Below are 13,780 nucleotides of genomic sequence, written 5' to 3'. Positions count from 1 at the left end.
CTCCATCTGCCACTCCTTGGCCCATTGCCACATCTGATCAAGATTCTGTTGTACTCTGAGGAAACCTTCTTCGCTGACCACTACATCAATTTATTTCGGTGCCATCTGCAAACTTGCTAACCATGCCTCCTATATTCACATCCAAATTTTCCAAATTACCTAGATTTGGGGAAAGTCCCTTTATAATTAAAGGTAATGATTGTAACTTATTCGAAAAGGGGACAAAACGCAGGAATCCACAGGCCAGTAGCCTAACATCCAGCATAGGGAAACTGTAAGAAGCTACTTAAGATTTCTCAGGATATTCAGGAAAAAATTGAGGTCATCTAACAGAGTCAGAATGGGAAATCATGTTTAATCAATTTACTACTGTTCATGGGAGAAGTAACAGGTGTTGTGGATAAAGGAACGTGATAAGGTGCCACATTAAAGATTATTGCAAAAAAAAACACTTATGGTGTCAGGATAACACATTGGCATAGATAAATGATTGGCAAGCTAACAAGAAACAGTAGGCATAGGTGGATCATTTTCTAGTTGGCAAGATATAAGTAGTGGTGTGCTACAGGGATCAGTGCTGGGCTTCAACTGTTCACATTTTATAGAAATGATTTGGATGAAGGGATGTTGGGTCTGATTGCCAAATTTGCTGATGACACAAAGATAGGAAGGAAAGTAAGTTGAGAAGAGGGCATGATGCGGCTTGAAACAGATATAGATTGGTTGAGCATTAGAGTGCGACAGTGTGAAGTTTTCAAATAAAGCATATTATCTAAACAGTGAGAGATTGTAGAGTGGGATTTCAGAGTCCTAAGGCATGAATCGCAAATGCTTAAGCAGTTACAGCAAGTGGCTCAGAAAGCAAATAGAATATTATAATTTATTGTGGAGGGGATTGAATACAAAAATAGGGAGGTTATACAGGGCACAAGTGAGATCACAGAAACAGAAATTGCTGGATAAACTCAGCAGGTCTGGCAGGATCTATGGAGAGAAAATGGGGTCAACATTTCAGGTTTGGTGACCCTTCAGAACGCTTCTGTTCTGAAGAAGGGACACTGAATCTGAAATAGTAACTGATTATCTCTCCACAGATGCTGCCAGACCTGCTGAGTTTCTCCAGCAATTTCTGTTTTTGTTTCAGACTTCCAGCATCTACAGTTCTTTGTTTTGTACTGATCCAATCTCACCTGGAGTACTGTGTACAGTACTGGTCACCTTATTTAAGGAAGAGTGTTTAGGCAATAGAAGCTGTTCAGAGATGGTTTACTGGAAGACTACCTGGAATGAGGGGATTGCCCTATGAGGGCAGTTTGTAGAGCCTAAACTTCTACCTGCTGGAGATTGAAAGAGTATGAGGTGACTCGATTGAAATGCACAAGATCCTGAAGGGCCTTGATTTGTGGGAGAATCCCGGAGAGTTTTAAATAGGAGGACATCCATTTAAAGCTGAGGGCTTTTTTTTTTGCACAGAGAAGCATGTGAATACAGAGAGATTTTAAGTAAGAAAGAGAATGCAGGATTACTAGGGGATGGGGGAGGCAGATAGTGAGGTTGTGGCCCTATTTAGATCTTCTTGAATGAAGCAGTAGGCTCAAGAGGCCAAATGGCCTCCTTGTAACTCATATTCTTACTGCAATAAACGGATCAACGGATATTTTGCAGCAATTGAAATTTTATCACCCCATCTCCAAATGTCTGCTGACATATTTTCCCGTTTAGTAAATAATATTCAGTTCATTCTCTCAATTGCTGTATGAATCCACACTGTGATTGACTTTTTTTGATGTGCAATTAACCAGAGATATCCTGATGACATAAATAGTTCTATATAGATGCATATTCTTCAGTGAATAACTGTGTTACATGTACTTTGAGTTGGCAATATGAGTGTTAGTCAGAGACTTGTATGAGAAGACAGTCCAGGCTTCTTGCTCCAGAATGGGCTTGTCTATAAAGTTAGCCAGCTCCATTTAGGCTGATGTGTGAAGGATGTTAACGTGGGAGCTCTTAGAAGGCCCGAGTCCCATGTGAAACTGCATATCAAGAAGGCAGCTTTCCCAAAGTTAAAGAGAAAATAGAACAAAAAAAAGTGTAACAGTTTACAATTTTTTTTGCATTGTACCTTGTAGGTTAAATCAGTGGCACATAAGACAAATCAAATTTTAATATGAATAGGTAATACTGGGTACTATCATCTGAGAAGACTCCTTCAAGCTGTAGTAGTTGGGATGGCCCTTTTGGTTACAGCAGCAGAAGCAAAGCAATGCTTGAATAGACAAAATTAGGTGAAACACTGAGATAGAAAGAACTAAATATTAGCAATTTAAGAATGAGATAGCACACTTATGCATACATTCTCTTTAGATATTTAATAAAGGAAGACACATGACTGCACAACAAATTGATATGTTTTATTTTGCCTGAAAGTCAGCTAACAGCTGCTATGAGATGTATTTTTTTTTATTGTTTAACTAAAATATCAGAGACTAAAACTGTCATCTCTTAAGAAAAAGTACACTTTGGGGTGGGGAATAAATGGTGTGTTCTATTGAAGTTACAAATCCATGCCAGGCCCACACAGCTTTCAATATGTACAGAAAGAGCAGTCAAAAACAGTAGTGTTCATTATAGTTTACAGACTCAGCGCGCACACATATACACAGCAGATAAAATAACAGCAGGAATTTCCTCATCAAGTTCCACAGCGAAACTTCAGTTGCACTTGTGCTCAAGAACAGTAGTTAGTACGGTCACTTCACAACCTTATCAAAATATCCATCTACTCTCATTCTGCACTTTTCTAGTTTTCTTTTATAGATGTACATATCTATCCTCAGGAAAAAAAATTCTTAATTTAAAAAAAAATCTACCTCCTATCTCACTCCTTACCCTGAAACACTTATGATACCCCCAAAGCGGTTTCTTCAACAGGTATGGTTGAGTTAGAAGTGATTTGTTGTGGGATCTCATCTCCCCACCCATCAGACAATTTTGCTCCAGCAGTTTATCTAGATTATTTGGAAATATGTACTCAGTCTTTACTAATGTTTTTTTTTTAAAATCTTTGTTGCTTAGGAAGAAAAATAATGTTCCATGTTTAGCCAGTGCATTCCTCTTGCAGCTTCTCCCAAATGCGTTACTACCTAGACCCTGTGTCTCATTATAAAGCAAGGAAAAAATCTGGGAAGAGAAGAAAGACTTCCCCCTGACTTTACAGACAACTGGTAAAATTTGCAACATCTCATAGAAGTGCATTACCAGATCAAACTTCAAAACTTCTCAGAAATTGAACTCATTCAAGCCATAAAGATTGTCGTACTGGAAGATTTTAAAAAAACAAAATTATGGGGCCAATTATTCAACTGGAAGAGATTTGTCTTGAAATCAGATTGTTGGCCTTTTCTATATCGTTCTCATCAGAAGCAACCTTTCACACACAGCTAAACAACAGAGAATCCAGTATGCAGAATTTTGCGAATCAATTGATTAGCTGCACCATGTACCTGCATTTATTCAAATACAGATAATTGCTACTAGGCTACCAATATTGCATATAGGAAGTAAAGTTTACAATGGTAATTTTCTCTGCTTATTACCTCTGGTTTTGCATAATCTGGTATAAAACACGGTTAATGTTCAGTTCAATTTTTTTCCAGGTTTAGTGTGAAGCTAAAGGTTCAGAATCTGCAGGCAATGTGTATATGTGTAAATAAAAATTCAAGTGCCTAACAGATTTTCTTTTTGACAGCTAAGGGGGCTAAAATATTATGAATTAATGTGGAAAAATGAATCTTGTGACATTTGGCTCAAGTCAGATGGGTAAAGAGGTTTCAAGTTCCCTGTGGCTTTGAAACACGTAGAAGAATGTGGGAATGGGTTGTGTATCTTGTGATAATATCACACATAAATATGAAAGATATCTGATTGCTTTGGGAGTTTGAGACATATTTCCCAGAATTATTTTCTTGACAGTGGCAATTGGTTCTATTTCTCTCCCTGGATTTTTGCTCCCTCACAAGCTGGCATTATAGTCGAGGAAGATCAGATCGAACAGATTGGATAAGTAACAGAGGGCCTGGCTGTCTGTCCTTGTATTCTCTTGTCATATGCTTACGTGCAAGGGGCTTCTCTGCAGGGGTATGATGTACCAATCCAGAATGTACTCTCACAGCAGCAAAGAGTCTCACTTCTATCAGGCCACCATTGCCTAAAAGCTATTGACATCATGAATAGATATGCAGAGTTGGGAAGATTGTATCAGCTCCTCACAAGTTCAGCAATTAGATGCTTGTTGGATTTGAGCTAGGGTTCTTAACCATGACAAATAGAGTGTGATCCTAAAATAACCTTCCGATAGGAAATGCTTTGGGCATCTCATCCATTCCAAATGATGTAAATCCGTGTGTTCCTTACTGGTCATCTGCTAATTTTCAGACTTCCACTACAGCACTATTTGGCATCTAGATATTTTCTAAACAACCTATTTTGAGATGTTACTCCTCACCTCTGGACCAGATGGGGCCTGAATCCCGGGCACTTGTTCCAGAGGTATGGACACTATCGCTGTGGCATAACAGCCCTACAAAAGTCAATGGGCCTTGAATAGCAAAAGAATAGCTAAACAGTAATTAACATTGTGAAAATTGAAGAGAATGGACATGAGATTTAACCACTGTTGAGACACCAACGTCTTCTAATGTGCTTGACAAAGAGACAGGATATGAGTCTGTTTAACTTCAGTGCTAAAAATTAGTGACTAGAGAGAGGGGTGAAAAAAGTCAAAGTGAGCTGGATTTTTGTTTCGCAAAATTCTCTCTCCTTTGCTCCCGAAAACAGACACATAAGAGGTTCCAATTCCCGGGGAACTGGCTGTTCCAGCAGGAGTTACTGGTCTGCAATCTGGAATAGGAATTCCAGGTCTTAACAACCCAAGGGTGAACTGGTTGTGTCACTATTGAGCTAGAGATCAGATGAACAGGAGAAAGCCATCTAGGCTCTCAACTGGTTCACTGATACATTTTAAGAACTGACTGACTATCCCTAACCCAACAAAAAACATCAATCAGTCTTAGTCTTGTTGGCTCCAGCTTCCATATCATTTTGTGGGAGAGAATTTCAGAGATTAAACCGGAACATTCCAATCTGTGTGGGTTAATGATACAGCAATCAGCACCTTTCCTCATCATGTCATCAGGGAACTGTTCTTAATAACTTCTTTAAAGGACTTGCAATTCAAAGATTTATTATGAACGTTGTTGCAAAGAAAAAATGTCCACAGGCTGCAGATTCTTACACTAGCAAAATCATTTCCATTAGACACCTATTAGGCAACCTACTGAGGGGAATGATTAATAACAGCTTGCGTAAGGATAATTCATTTTTATCATTACTTCTAAATGGTAAAGAAAACCTATTCAAAATGATTTATTGGCCGACCAAAGAAAGTGTGAATTGGAACTATAAAGGGGCTGTCAAGATCAACAGTTGCAGTTAATTAACCAGGAACCTTTCAAGTATATTCTGAGCCAAGCAGTGTAAATCATCCTCAATCTAAACACCCTACTGTGCCAGGTACAAAGATTAATGCTCAGATTCACTGATGGAACAAGTTCCTGAATGATGCCTATTGATCCTAATATTGTATTGCCTAACACAATCAGAGCAACTAGACTCCTCATACAGTTTCAGAGATAGTAGGAACTCCAGAGGTCTAGGCCCGAAACATCAGCTTTCCTGCTGCTATGATGCTGCTTGGCCTGCTGTGTTCATCCAGCTCGACATCTTGTTATCTCCTCATACAGTTCGCCCACACTATGATGCAGATTTAATGTCAAATCATAGAATAACAGGATGATCTATTTTCTAGGAAGCTAGACTTACACTCTGTTTACCTTTTCGGTGTAGGGTGTCCATAAGACTTATCTTTATTACTTTTGACAATAGTCTTGGTGTGATGGCTGCAGTTTCGTAGCAATTGAAGGATACAGAAATGGGAAGAATGCCTGAAACGATGAACACAACACGTGCCTAGAAACACAAGATAGGTACCTTAAACTCTGCAAACACCCTAACACTCCTGCACACAAAATTTTCAAGCAATGGATCAGCATATTAGCAAGTTACCAACTGTCCAAATTTATGACAACTTCAGAAGGAATTTGGAAATCTGATTCCAGAACTAGATTGGATCAGTTGTTCCTACATCAGCCAACTTATTTCAAATGAGGACTCCAGCATTAAAACAAAATCAATTTAACTTGTTTATTGTTCTCAAAAACTCCTTATTGTATTATATGTAGACCACAATAAAATGTTGTCTGCACAAACTTAAGTATCATTTTTTTTCTTTTGGTTATAAAGTGCCAATAACATTTAAGTGGATCAATTTGAGGAAGTATCCAAGGTGAAGGAGAGGGATTAATCACCCAGGCCTTGTGGGTAAATTACCAGATTGTTGTTTATATTCTACCAGTTTAATATACTTAAACTCCAATTGTTTTCAAAGACATTTGTTGCATGCTAACCAGTTATAATTCATACACTGGCCGGTTAAAAACTCAGGGAACCAAATTATCAGAGTTCTGATTGAGAGTCTTCACTTAGTTATTGAATGTTTTCTTTTACAGATGCTGATGAGTCTGCTGTGGCTTCCTGGTTTTATTTAAGAGTCATAATGTACAAAAGCATGCATTTTTAATTTGTTCCAGCACTAGGGAAATGGAAAAGCATTGTAACAAATTCTGTTGGAAGTTTTCAGAACTTTTATTGGTTTTGTTTGACTAACATTCATCCTTTAATCATAAAAATTAAGGAGGCAAAAATGAATTTAGTCAAAACAGTGACTGCAAACTAAGATAACGAACCGGATACTGGAAATTTGAAACAAAAATTTAAATTTCTGGAGAAATGCAGCAGGTCTGGCAGCATCTGTGAAGCGAAAGCAGAGTCAACATTTTGGGTGTAATGCACTCTGGACCCGAAACATTAACTGTGCTTCCTCTCCACAGATGCTGCCAGACCTGCTGAGTTTCTCCAGCAATTTCTGATTTTGTTTCTGTTTGCAAAATGACACTGATATTTTAAGAGATTAGACAATACTACAATTAAAGGAAACAAAAACCGAAACAACGGTGCATGCTGTAAATTAGAGGCAAAAACAGAAATTGTGGAAAAGCTCAGCAGGTCTGGTAGCATCTGTGGAGAGAAATCAGAGTTAACATTTCAAATTGTGACCTTTCCTCAAAGGATGGCACGGTGGCTCAGTGGTTAGCACTGCAGCCTCACAGCACCAGGGACCTGGGTTCAATTCCACCCTCAAGTGACTGTCTGTGTGAAGTTTGCACATTCTCCCCATATCTGCATGGGTTTCCTCCCAGAGTCTGAAGATTTGGTGGATTGGCCAGGCTAAATTGCCCATAGTGCCCAGAGATGGGCAGGTAGGTGGATTAGCTATGGGAAATATAGGGTGGGTCTGGGTGAACTCGATTGGGCTGAATGGCCTGCATCCAGACTGTAATTCTACAAACTCTGATTTCTCTCTACAGATGCTGCCAGACCTGCTGAACTTTTCCAGAAATTTCTGTTTTTGTCTCTACGTTTAATGGAGTTTGGTTTAAAATTAAAAATAGTTAAACTGGAAAACTGCAAGTGTTAATGCTATTCTTTACTTATTCTTGGACAGTGTTCATTTGGTTAAAGAGAGATCTGTGTCTCAAAAAAGAATAGTTCCACATTGATAAACCATGAAACATTGTGTGCAGTGTGTCACCGATATAAACAAAATATATGAGAAGCAATCAATTGAAGGGAGGGGTAATTCATTCTACTAGACCAAGGGGACTATAATATTTTTTGACTAATTTCTCTTTGGTGACAGCATGATAGCTGAATGTGACGCACTTTTAACCAGACCGTGGCAAATGTTCAACTTATTTTGAAACCCACTGCAACAATCAAATTACAAGAATCAATGAATAGTATTGAATCTTTACTTCCTCAATAACTAATTCAGCAATATTTAAAAAAGATATATATATATAATATATATATGTGTACACACACATGAATATGCTAAATTTATACTGCAATCTTAGTAAAATTTATACTGTCAGAAAACAATTATGTTGGGTATCACCCATATTCCAGTGTATAGCAAGTTACATTATAAAATTCTGAGGTAAAGGGAAAATGCACGTGAGTTTAAAGAATGCTACGGACGGTATAGTTACAAGGCGGTTAGTGTGCATAAACATATACAACTGTCTTTAGAATTACATTTTCAGAATTCTGGTCTGATCAGTAATCAGGTTCTAAGTAAAATGTTACTGTTCTCTGCTTTGAACAAATTAATGACTAGACATTCTTTCCAAAAGAGGCTGTTACCTATAACGGGCCCAGTGACTAAATACTGTTCAGTCACCACAGTCCTGATGCCTTTAAAAGCTCCAAATGCTCCATGAGTTTGTGAATCTTAAGAGTATATTAAAGACCTTACTTTAGTTCGGTCAAAGTTTTAATCCAGTCTACTGTAAGCACAAAAGGCTCACCTAGGAACAAAAAGTTTAGTAGCAGGTTCACAGCAAAATAAGGGAAACCTTAACCTGAGAAAAATATCCCACCTCTCGACAGGATTTCTTTATCACATCCTAGCTCATATTGACGCTAACAGTAATTCCTTCAATTTCTACCTCAATCAATATCCAATAGAGAATTGCTTACAGGCCATATCTGCGGACTCTTGTTCTATATGGTCAAGTGTCATACCAGACAGTACAGTTATGTTCAGTTCAACTATATTCCTCCTTCCTGTGAGGATCCAAGATATGTATTATGTGAACAGCACTACACAAACTTTAGAATCCAACTGCTCTTTTGGGAATGGGAATAGGTATTTATGAAAAATTCAAGGTAAAGTCCAGCAATCTTAATCCGCATAACTGATGCACAATTTCTGCCAATTTGTTTTAATTTCTCATCTCAGAGATACCAGAATCAGATTACACTGCAGACATGTCAGTTATTAGGAAAGCAAGTTCAAACTAGTAAAATGAACACACTCCCAACCTACCATCACTTGGGAATGGCAGCCAAGTGACTATAAAATCAAACCAGGTGCAGGCAGAAACAGGTTCAATCTATTTTATTTTGCCTGCATTGAAGACTGACGTAAATAGGCAGTCTGAGTTAAAGCAAATTAAAATGTTTTTTTGTCTTGTTTGCAGAGGGTTTAGGTTAAAAGTGGTTCAGTTACTTGTTAGGTTCATCATTTTTCTCTTCAATGATGTAAGAAACAGATTGGAAAAAGGGGCACCGAGTTCTGAGAAAAGGTCACCAGACCAAAGATAGTAACTCTGATTTTTATTTCCCAGATGCTGCCAGACCTGTTCAGCTTCCAGCAACTTTTGTTTTTGTTGTTGTGTTTGAAAAAAGGGCACCAATTATACACCATAATATGGTTTATGCGCCAAGTCTGTGAATTAAGATTAACAGTGAACAGTCCCTTTTGCATTTGGATGCCAACGATGGTGCAAACAATTCGCATTTCAAGCTGTATAAATTGGTGTTGCTTTTTACAAGTCTGTTTCTTGTATCCTAGTCCTGATGAGTGCAAGATAAAGGGTTTCAATTTGTTGTTTTCTCATAAGAAATGGTTAAGGTCTAAAAATTTACAAGTTCAACAAATCTTCCCTTATATGATGGAAATGTCCTTCCTTAGTGAATTTATAGGGTATCTTTCATGTGCATTCTTGATTCAACTGGAAATAATCTTCCTGAATATACACATCACACTGTTGAGGTTCAGATAGAAACCAGTGCTGAACTTAAGCACCTCTTAGTTAAGTCCGTTTCACAGAGTAGTCGGTACTGTGTCATTCCCTAACCCACAATTTACAATAGTATGACCTGGCATCGAGTAATTTGCCCTCTGTTACCATTTTAATCCCAAAGTCATCTTCTGTGGAAAGAAACAATATATTCACTTGAATGTGTTTCAAAAAAATAAAGTAGCAGAGAGTGTGGGCAAACATTTCAGTGAAACAGCATGAGTGACTTTGGGTGGATGAAACTCACTTCAGAGCCAAAAATTGTGCTACTCACATTAACTTCAAAATTGCTTCAAAATTCACAGATGACTGTTACTACATAAGTTACAGGTGTTTTTGTGCTCCATACAATTTGTGACTATGTGTACCAAAACAGAGGTTTGGGATGCAATCATGATGAAAAACTGCAAATACAGTGGGGGTTGAAGGAAACAAATTCCCACAAATTTCAAGTACAGAGCCAAAGGCTTACGAGGGAAATCCTAGTTATTGAAAAGAATGTGGTCTCTTTAAGAAAACTATATTTTCTCCTTGATAGGCCACACTTTTTAAACATTTAAAAGTCTATCATTTGAATACTTCCAGATATTCTGTTGGTTTTGGCTGCAAAGGTCAATGACATTGTAAATTAAAGCTGATTACAGGCCCGTTCAGCAAAAATGGCACACGTATATACTGAGAACCAGGTATTCCTGTACATGGAAATACAACTCCTTTCATGTTGCTAATATGAGGATTTGTTTAGAATACCTCCCGGACATTTTGTCCACCTAAGTAATATAATAAGGAAACTGTACTTAAAAGAGTCTGCTAATAATGGCATCATATCAATCATCAGTATGGATGGGACAATCAGGGAGATAGGGTGGAGGTAAGCTTATTCAATATTATTCAGTGATCAAAGTACTTCAATTAATCTCTCTACACAGACACGTAACTGTAGTTCGCTGTGTAGCATGGCTCACCAGACCTGCAATTATAGTCAGCTATACATAACAAGTAATTTACATTTGCTTTGCCGTCAGCACATTGTACAACTCTCCACCACTATAGGCACACGTCAGCATCCTTCTTCACATGTAGGCATTAGGTGGGGCCATGCTGAGTCAATGGCCAGGATTACACTTCTCAGAAGTTCGATTCTTTTCACTTGTGTACTGGTGCAATGAGGATGTCTCTCTCTATCCTTGTTGCAAAGTCCAGGCCTTGCAGGCAATAGCACTACAATGGTCCCTTGAATTGATTACCCGAGAGGTGTTGCCTGATGGAAGGATTCGAACCAGCTGCATCTCCAAGCTTACGCCAGACCACCTGAAAGGTAGACAAGTCATAGTTCAAAGCTATCTGGAAAGAGACTCATTTGCCCAAAGTTTTCACAGTTTGTCTCTCTGTCCTTTGAACACACCATCACAGGAAGGATTATAGAAAGAGCGGCCAACGAACCTGAAACGTTAACTGTGTTTTTCCCCTTCACAGATGCTGCCAGACCTGCTCAGCTGTTCCAGCAACTTTTGTTTTTGTTCCTGCTCCGCAGTTCTTTCGATTTTTATTTAGATTAGATTCCCTACAGTGTGGAAACAGGCCCTTCAGCCCAACAAGTCCACACTGCCCCTTGGACCATCCCACCTAGACCCATCCCCCTATAACCCACATACCTCTGAACACTACGGGCAATTTAGTATGGCCAATCCACCTAGCCTGCACATCTTTGGACTGTGGGAAGAAACCGGAGCACCCGGAGGAAACCCACGCAGACACGGGGAGACTGTGCAAACTCTGCACAAACAGTTGCCTGGGGATGGAATTGAACTCAGGTCCCTGGTGCTGTGAGGCTGCAGTGCTAACCACTAAGCCACCGTGCTGCCCCTTATAGAAAGAGGAGTAGGCCATTCAGTCCCTTGAGCCTGTTCTGTCAGTTTTTTTTATGACCATTGAAAATACTTTCTCTTTCCACAGCATTCCTGATGTAGAAATTAAGGTTAATTGAAATGCCTTCAATGACACCTGACACCACTCATGAACTCCTGAGACGGCACCCATAGCATAACCTCTATCCAAAAGAAGAACAAGGGTAGCATATAGACGGGAACACCACCACCTGTGAGTTTCCTTCCTTGGCTTGGAACTAGATTGCCAGGAATTCCCCTCTTACAGCTCTGTGGATGTGCCTACATTGAGCATTGCAGCAGTTCAACACGACTTTCTCAAGGGCGATTAGGGGTGGGGGATAAATCTTGGCATATCCAGAGTTGTTCATGTCCCATGAACAGGTTCTTAAAACATTATACTTTTTAAAAAGTTCTGATGTATTTCCTCCTTGCTGAACTAGATTTCACGTGAATACAGCTTCCTGTGGTACCTCACCAAGTGACAGTCTGGAAGCAGTGTGCTGCAAGGTTATCCTAATGTATGGACAATAACTGGCAAACGCGATCCTATTCTCAATTATGCTTCCAGCATAACTGGTAGATAACAATCATGGAAGGAGATACTGGGCAAGATTACAGTCCCCAGGGACTCTAAAACCAATTGCCGTGCATTTGCCTCGATCCCATCTGAAGTAATCTGCTCCTGTAGAAACCAGGCCGAACTAGACATCACAGCAGCAACCACGTAATATTCTGAAGTCAGGTTTTGGATCTGAAACATTAACTCAATTTTCTCTATAGATCCTGCCCACATTGTTGAGTGTTGCTGCATTTCCTGTTTTTAACACATTGTAAAATGCACTATCACAACAGATGATGTAAAAATGTCACTACACAGTAGTAGTGTGAAAAGTGAATCATTCTGTCAGGTTTTTTAATCCATCAGAATCTTGTGCTGACTAAGGACTTTAGTAACTAGCTGCGTTCCAGTGCAGAATAAACACAAGTGGGTCGAATTTGACTTTGTGCAATAGCGCAGCTCTGGCCATTCTGAATCAGCAGCTTGTTTCACAACTTTACCAATTCACCTGACATCAGGAAAAATAAAAGTCAGGAGATGTTTTTTACCAGCTGCCAATTCATTATAAATCAACTTATGCTATTGCAGAAAGCCAAACTCTTACCTTTTATTTCCTTGATGTAACTTCCCTGCGTAGGTCCCCATTGCATTGAAAACAGGCACTGTTTTTTGATGAGTGATAATGGGGACTGCAGATGCTGGAGAATCCAAGATAATAAAATGTGAGGCTGGATGAACACAGCAGGCCCAGCATATTGTGTTGCTATGGTATCAGATCACATTGCTAAGACAACAGAACCCTTACATTACACATCTCCCGAACAATGGCCTTCTCCTTCTCACTCAAATCATCATGTTCGCAGTCTTCCGGCAACTGTCTATCCAGGTTGTCGTGAACTTCCAGGACCTGGAAACCCAAAATATACATCACGTTAACAATGAAGAAATTTTATATCAAATATATTCTAGAAAGGAACAAGTTGCAAGAAGCAACTTAAAACTCATAAAAGATGGATAAATCCCCAGGACCTAATCAGGTATATCGTAGAACTCTGTGGGAAGCTAGGGAAGTGATTGCTACGAGCCCTTGCTCAGATGAGACAGCTGTATCATTGATAGCCGCAGGTGAGAACGGAAGATTGAAGGTTGGCTAATGTGATGCCACTGTTTAAGAAATGTGGCAAAGAAAAGCCAGGAAAGTATAGACCAGTGAACCTGGCCTCAGAGATGGACAAGTTGTTGGTGGGAATGCTGAGGGACAGGATTTACATGTATTTGGAAAGGCAAGGACTGATTAGGGATAGTCAACATGGCTTTGTGCGTGGGAAATCGTATCTCATGAATTTGATTTTGTTACTTCTTCAAAAAACTCAGAGAGCCGATGACGGCTGATGACAGCAGATATGATCTGTATGGACTTCAGTAAGGCATGTGACAAGGTTCCTCATGGTAGACTGGTTAGTAAGGTTAGATCACACAGAATAGAGGGAGAATTAGCTATTTGG

At 39.2% G+C, this 13,780-nt stretch overlaps 1 protein-coding gene across 3 annotated transcripts in view; it reads right to left on the bottom strand.

The window, feature by feature from the left end:
* Positions 1–2,393: 2,393 nt before the first annotated feature.
* Positions 2,394–13,780, bottom strand: part of ccdc85ca (coiled-coil domain containing 85C, a) — a 254,322-nt gene continuing 242,935 nt past the window's right edge. For 2 of the 3 annotated variants that reach the window (XM_048537710.2, XM_048537712.2), the window contains 2 exons: positions 13,081–13,182; positions 2,394–11,138 (listed from right to left, as the gene is read on the bottom strand). In XM_048537710.2, coding sequence (XP_048393667.1) covers positions 11,049–11,138; positions 13,081–13,182 — 192 coding nt within the window. In that variant the 3' untranslated portion in view covers positions 2,394–11,048. The remainder of the gene's footprint in view (positions 11,139–13,080; positions 13,183–13,780) is intronic. The other variant, XR_007248276.2, reaches the window with a different exon arrangement.

Source organism: Stegostoma tigrinum, chromosome 10 (genome assembly GCF_030684315.1).
Source record: "Stegostoma tigrinum isolate sSteTig4 chromosome 10, sSteTig4.hap1, whole genome shotgun sequence".
In the NCBI taxonomy this organism is placed as follows: domain Eukaryota; kingdom Metazoa; phylum Chordata; class Chondrichthyes; order Orectolobiformes; family Stegostomatidae; genus Stegostoma; species Stegostoma tigrinum.
This window is presented reverse-complemented; position numbering and strand designations above follow the sequence as displayed.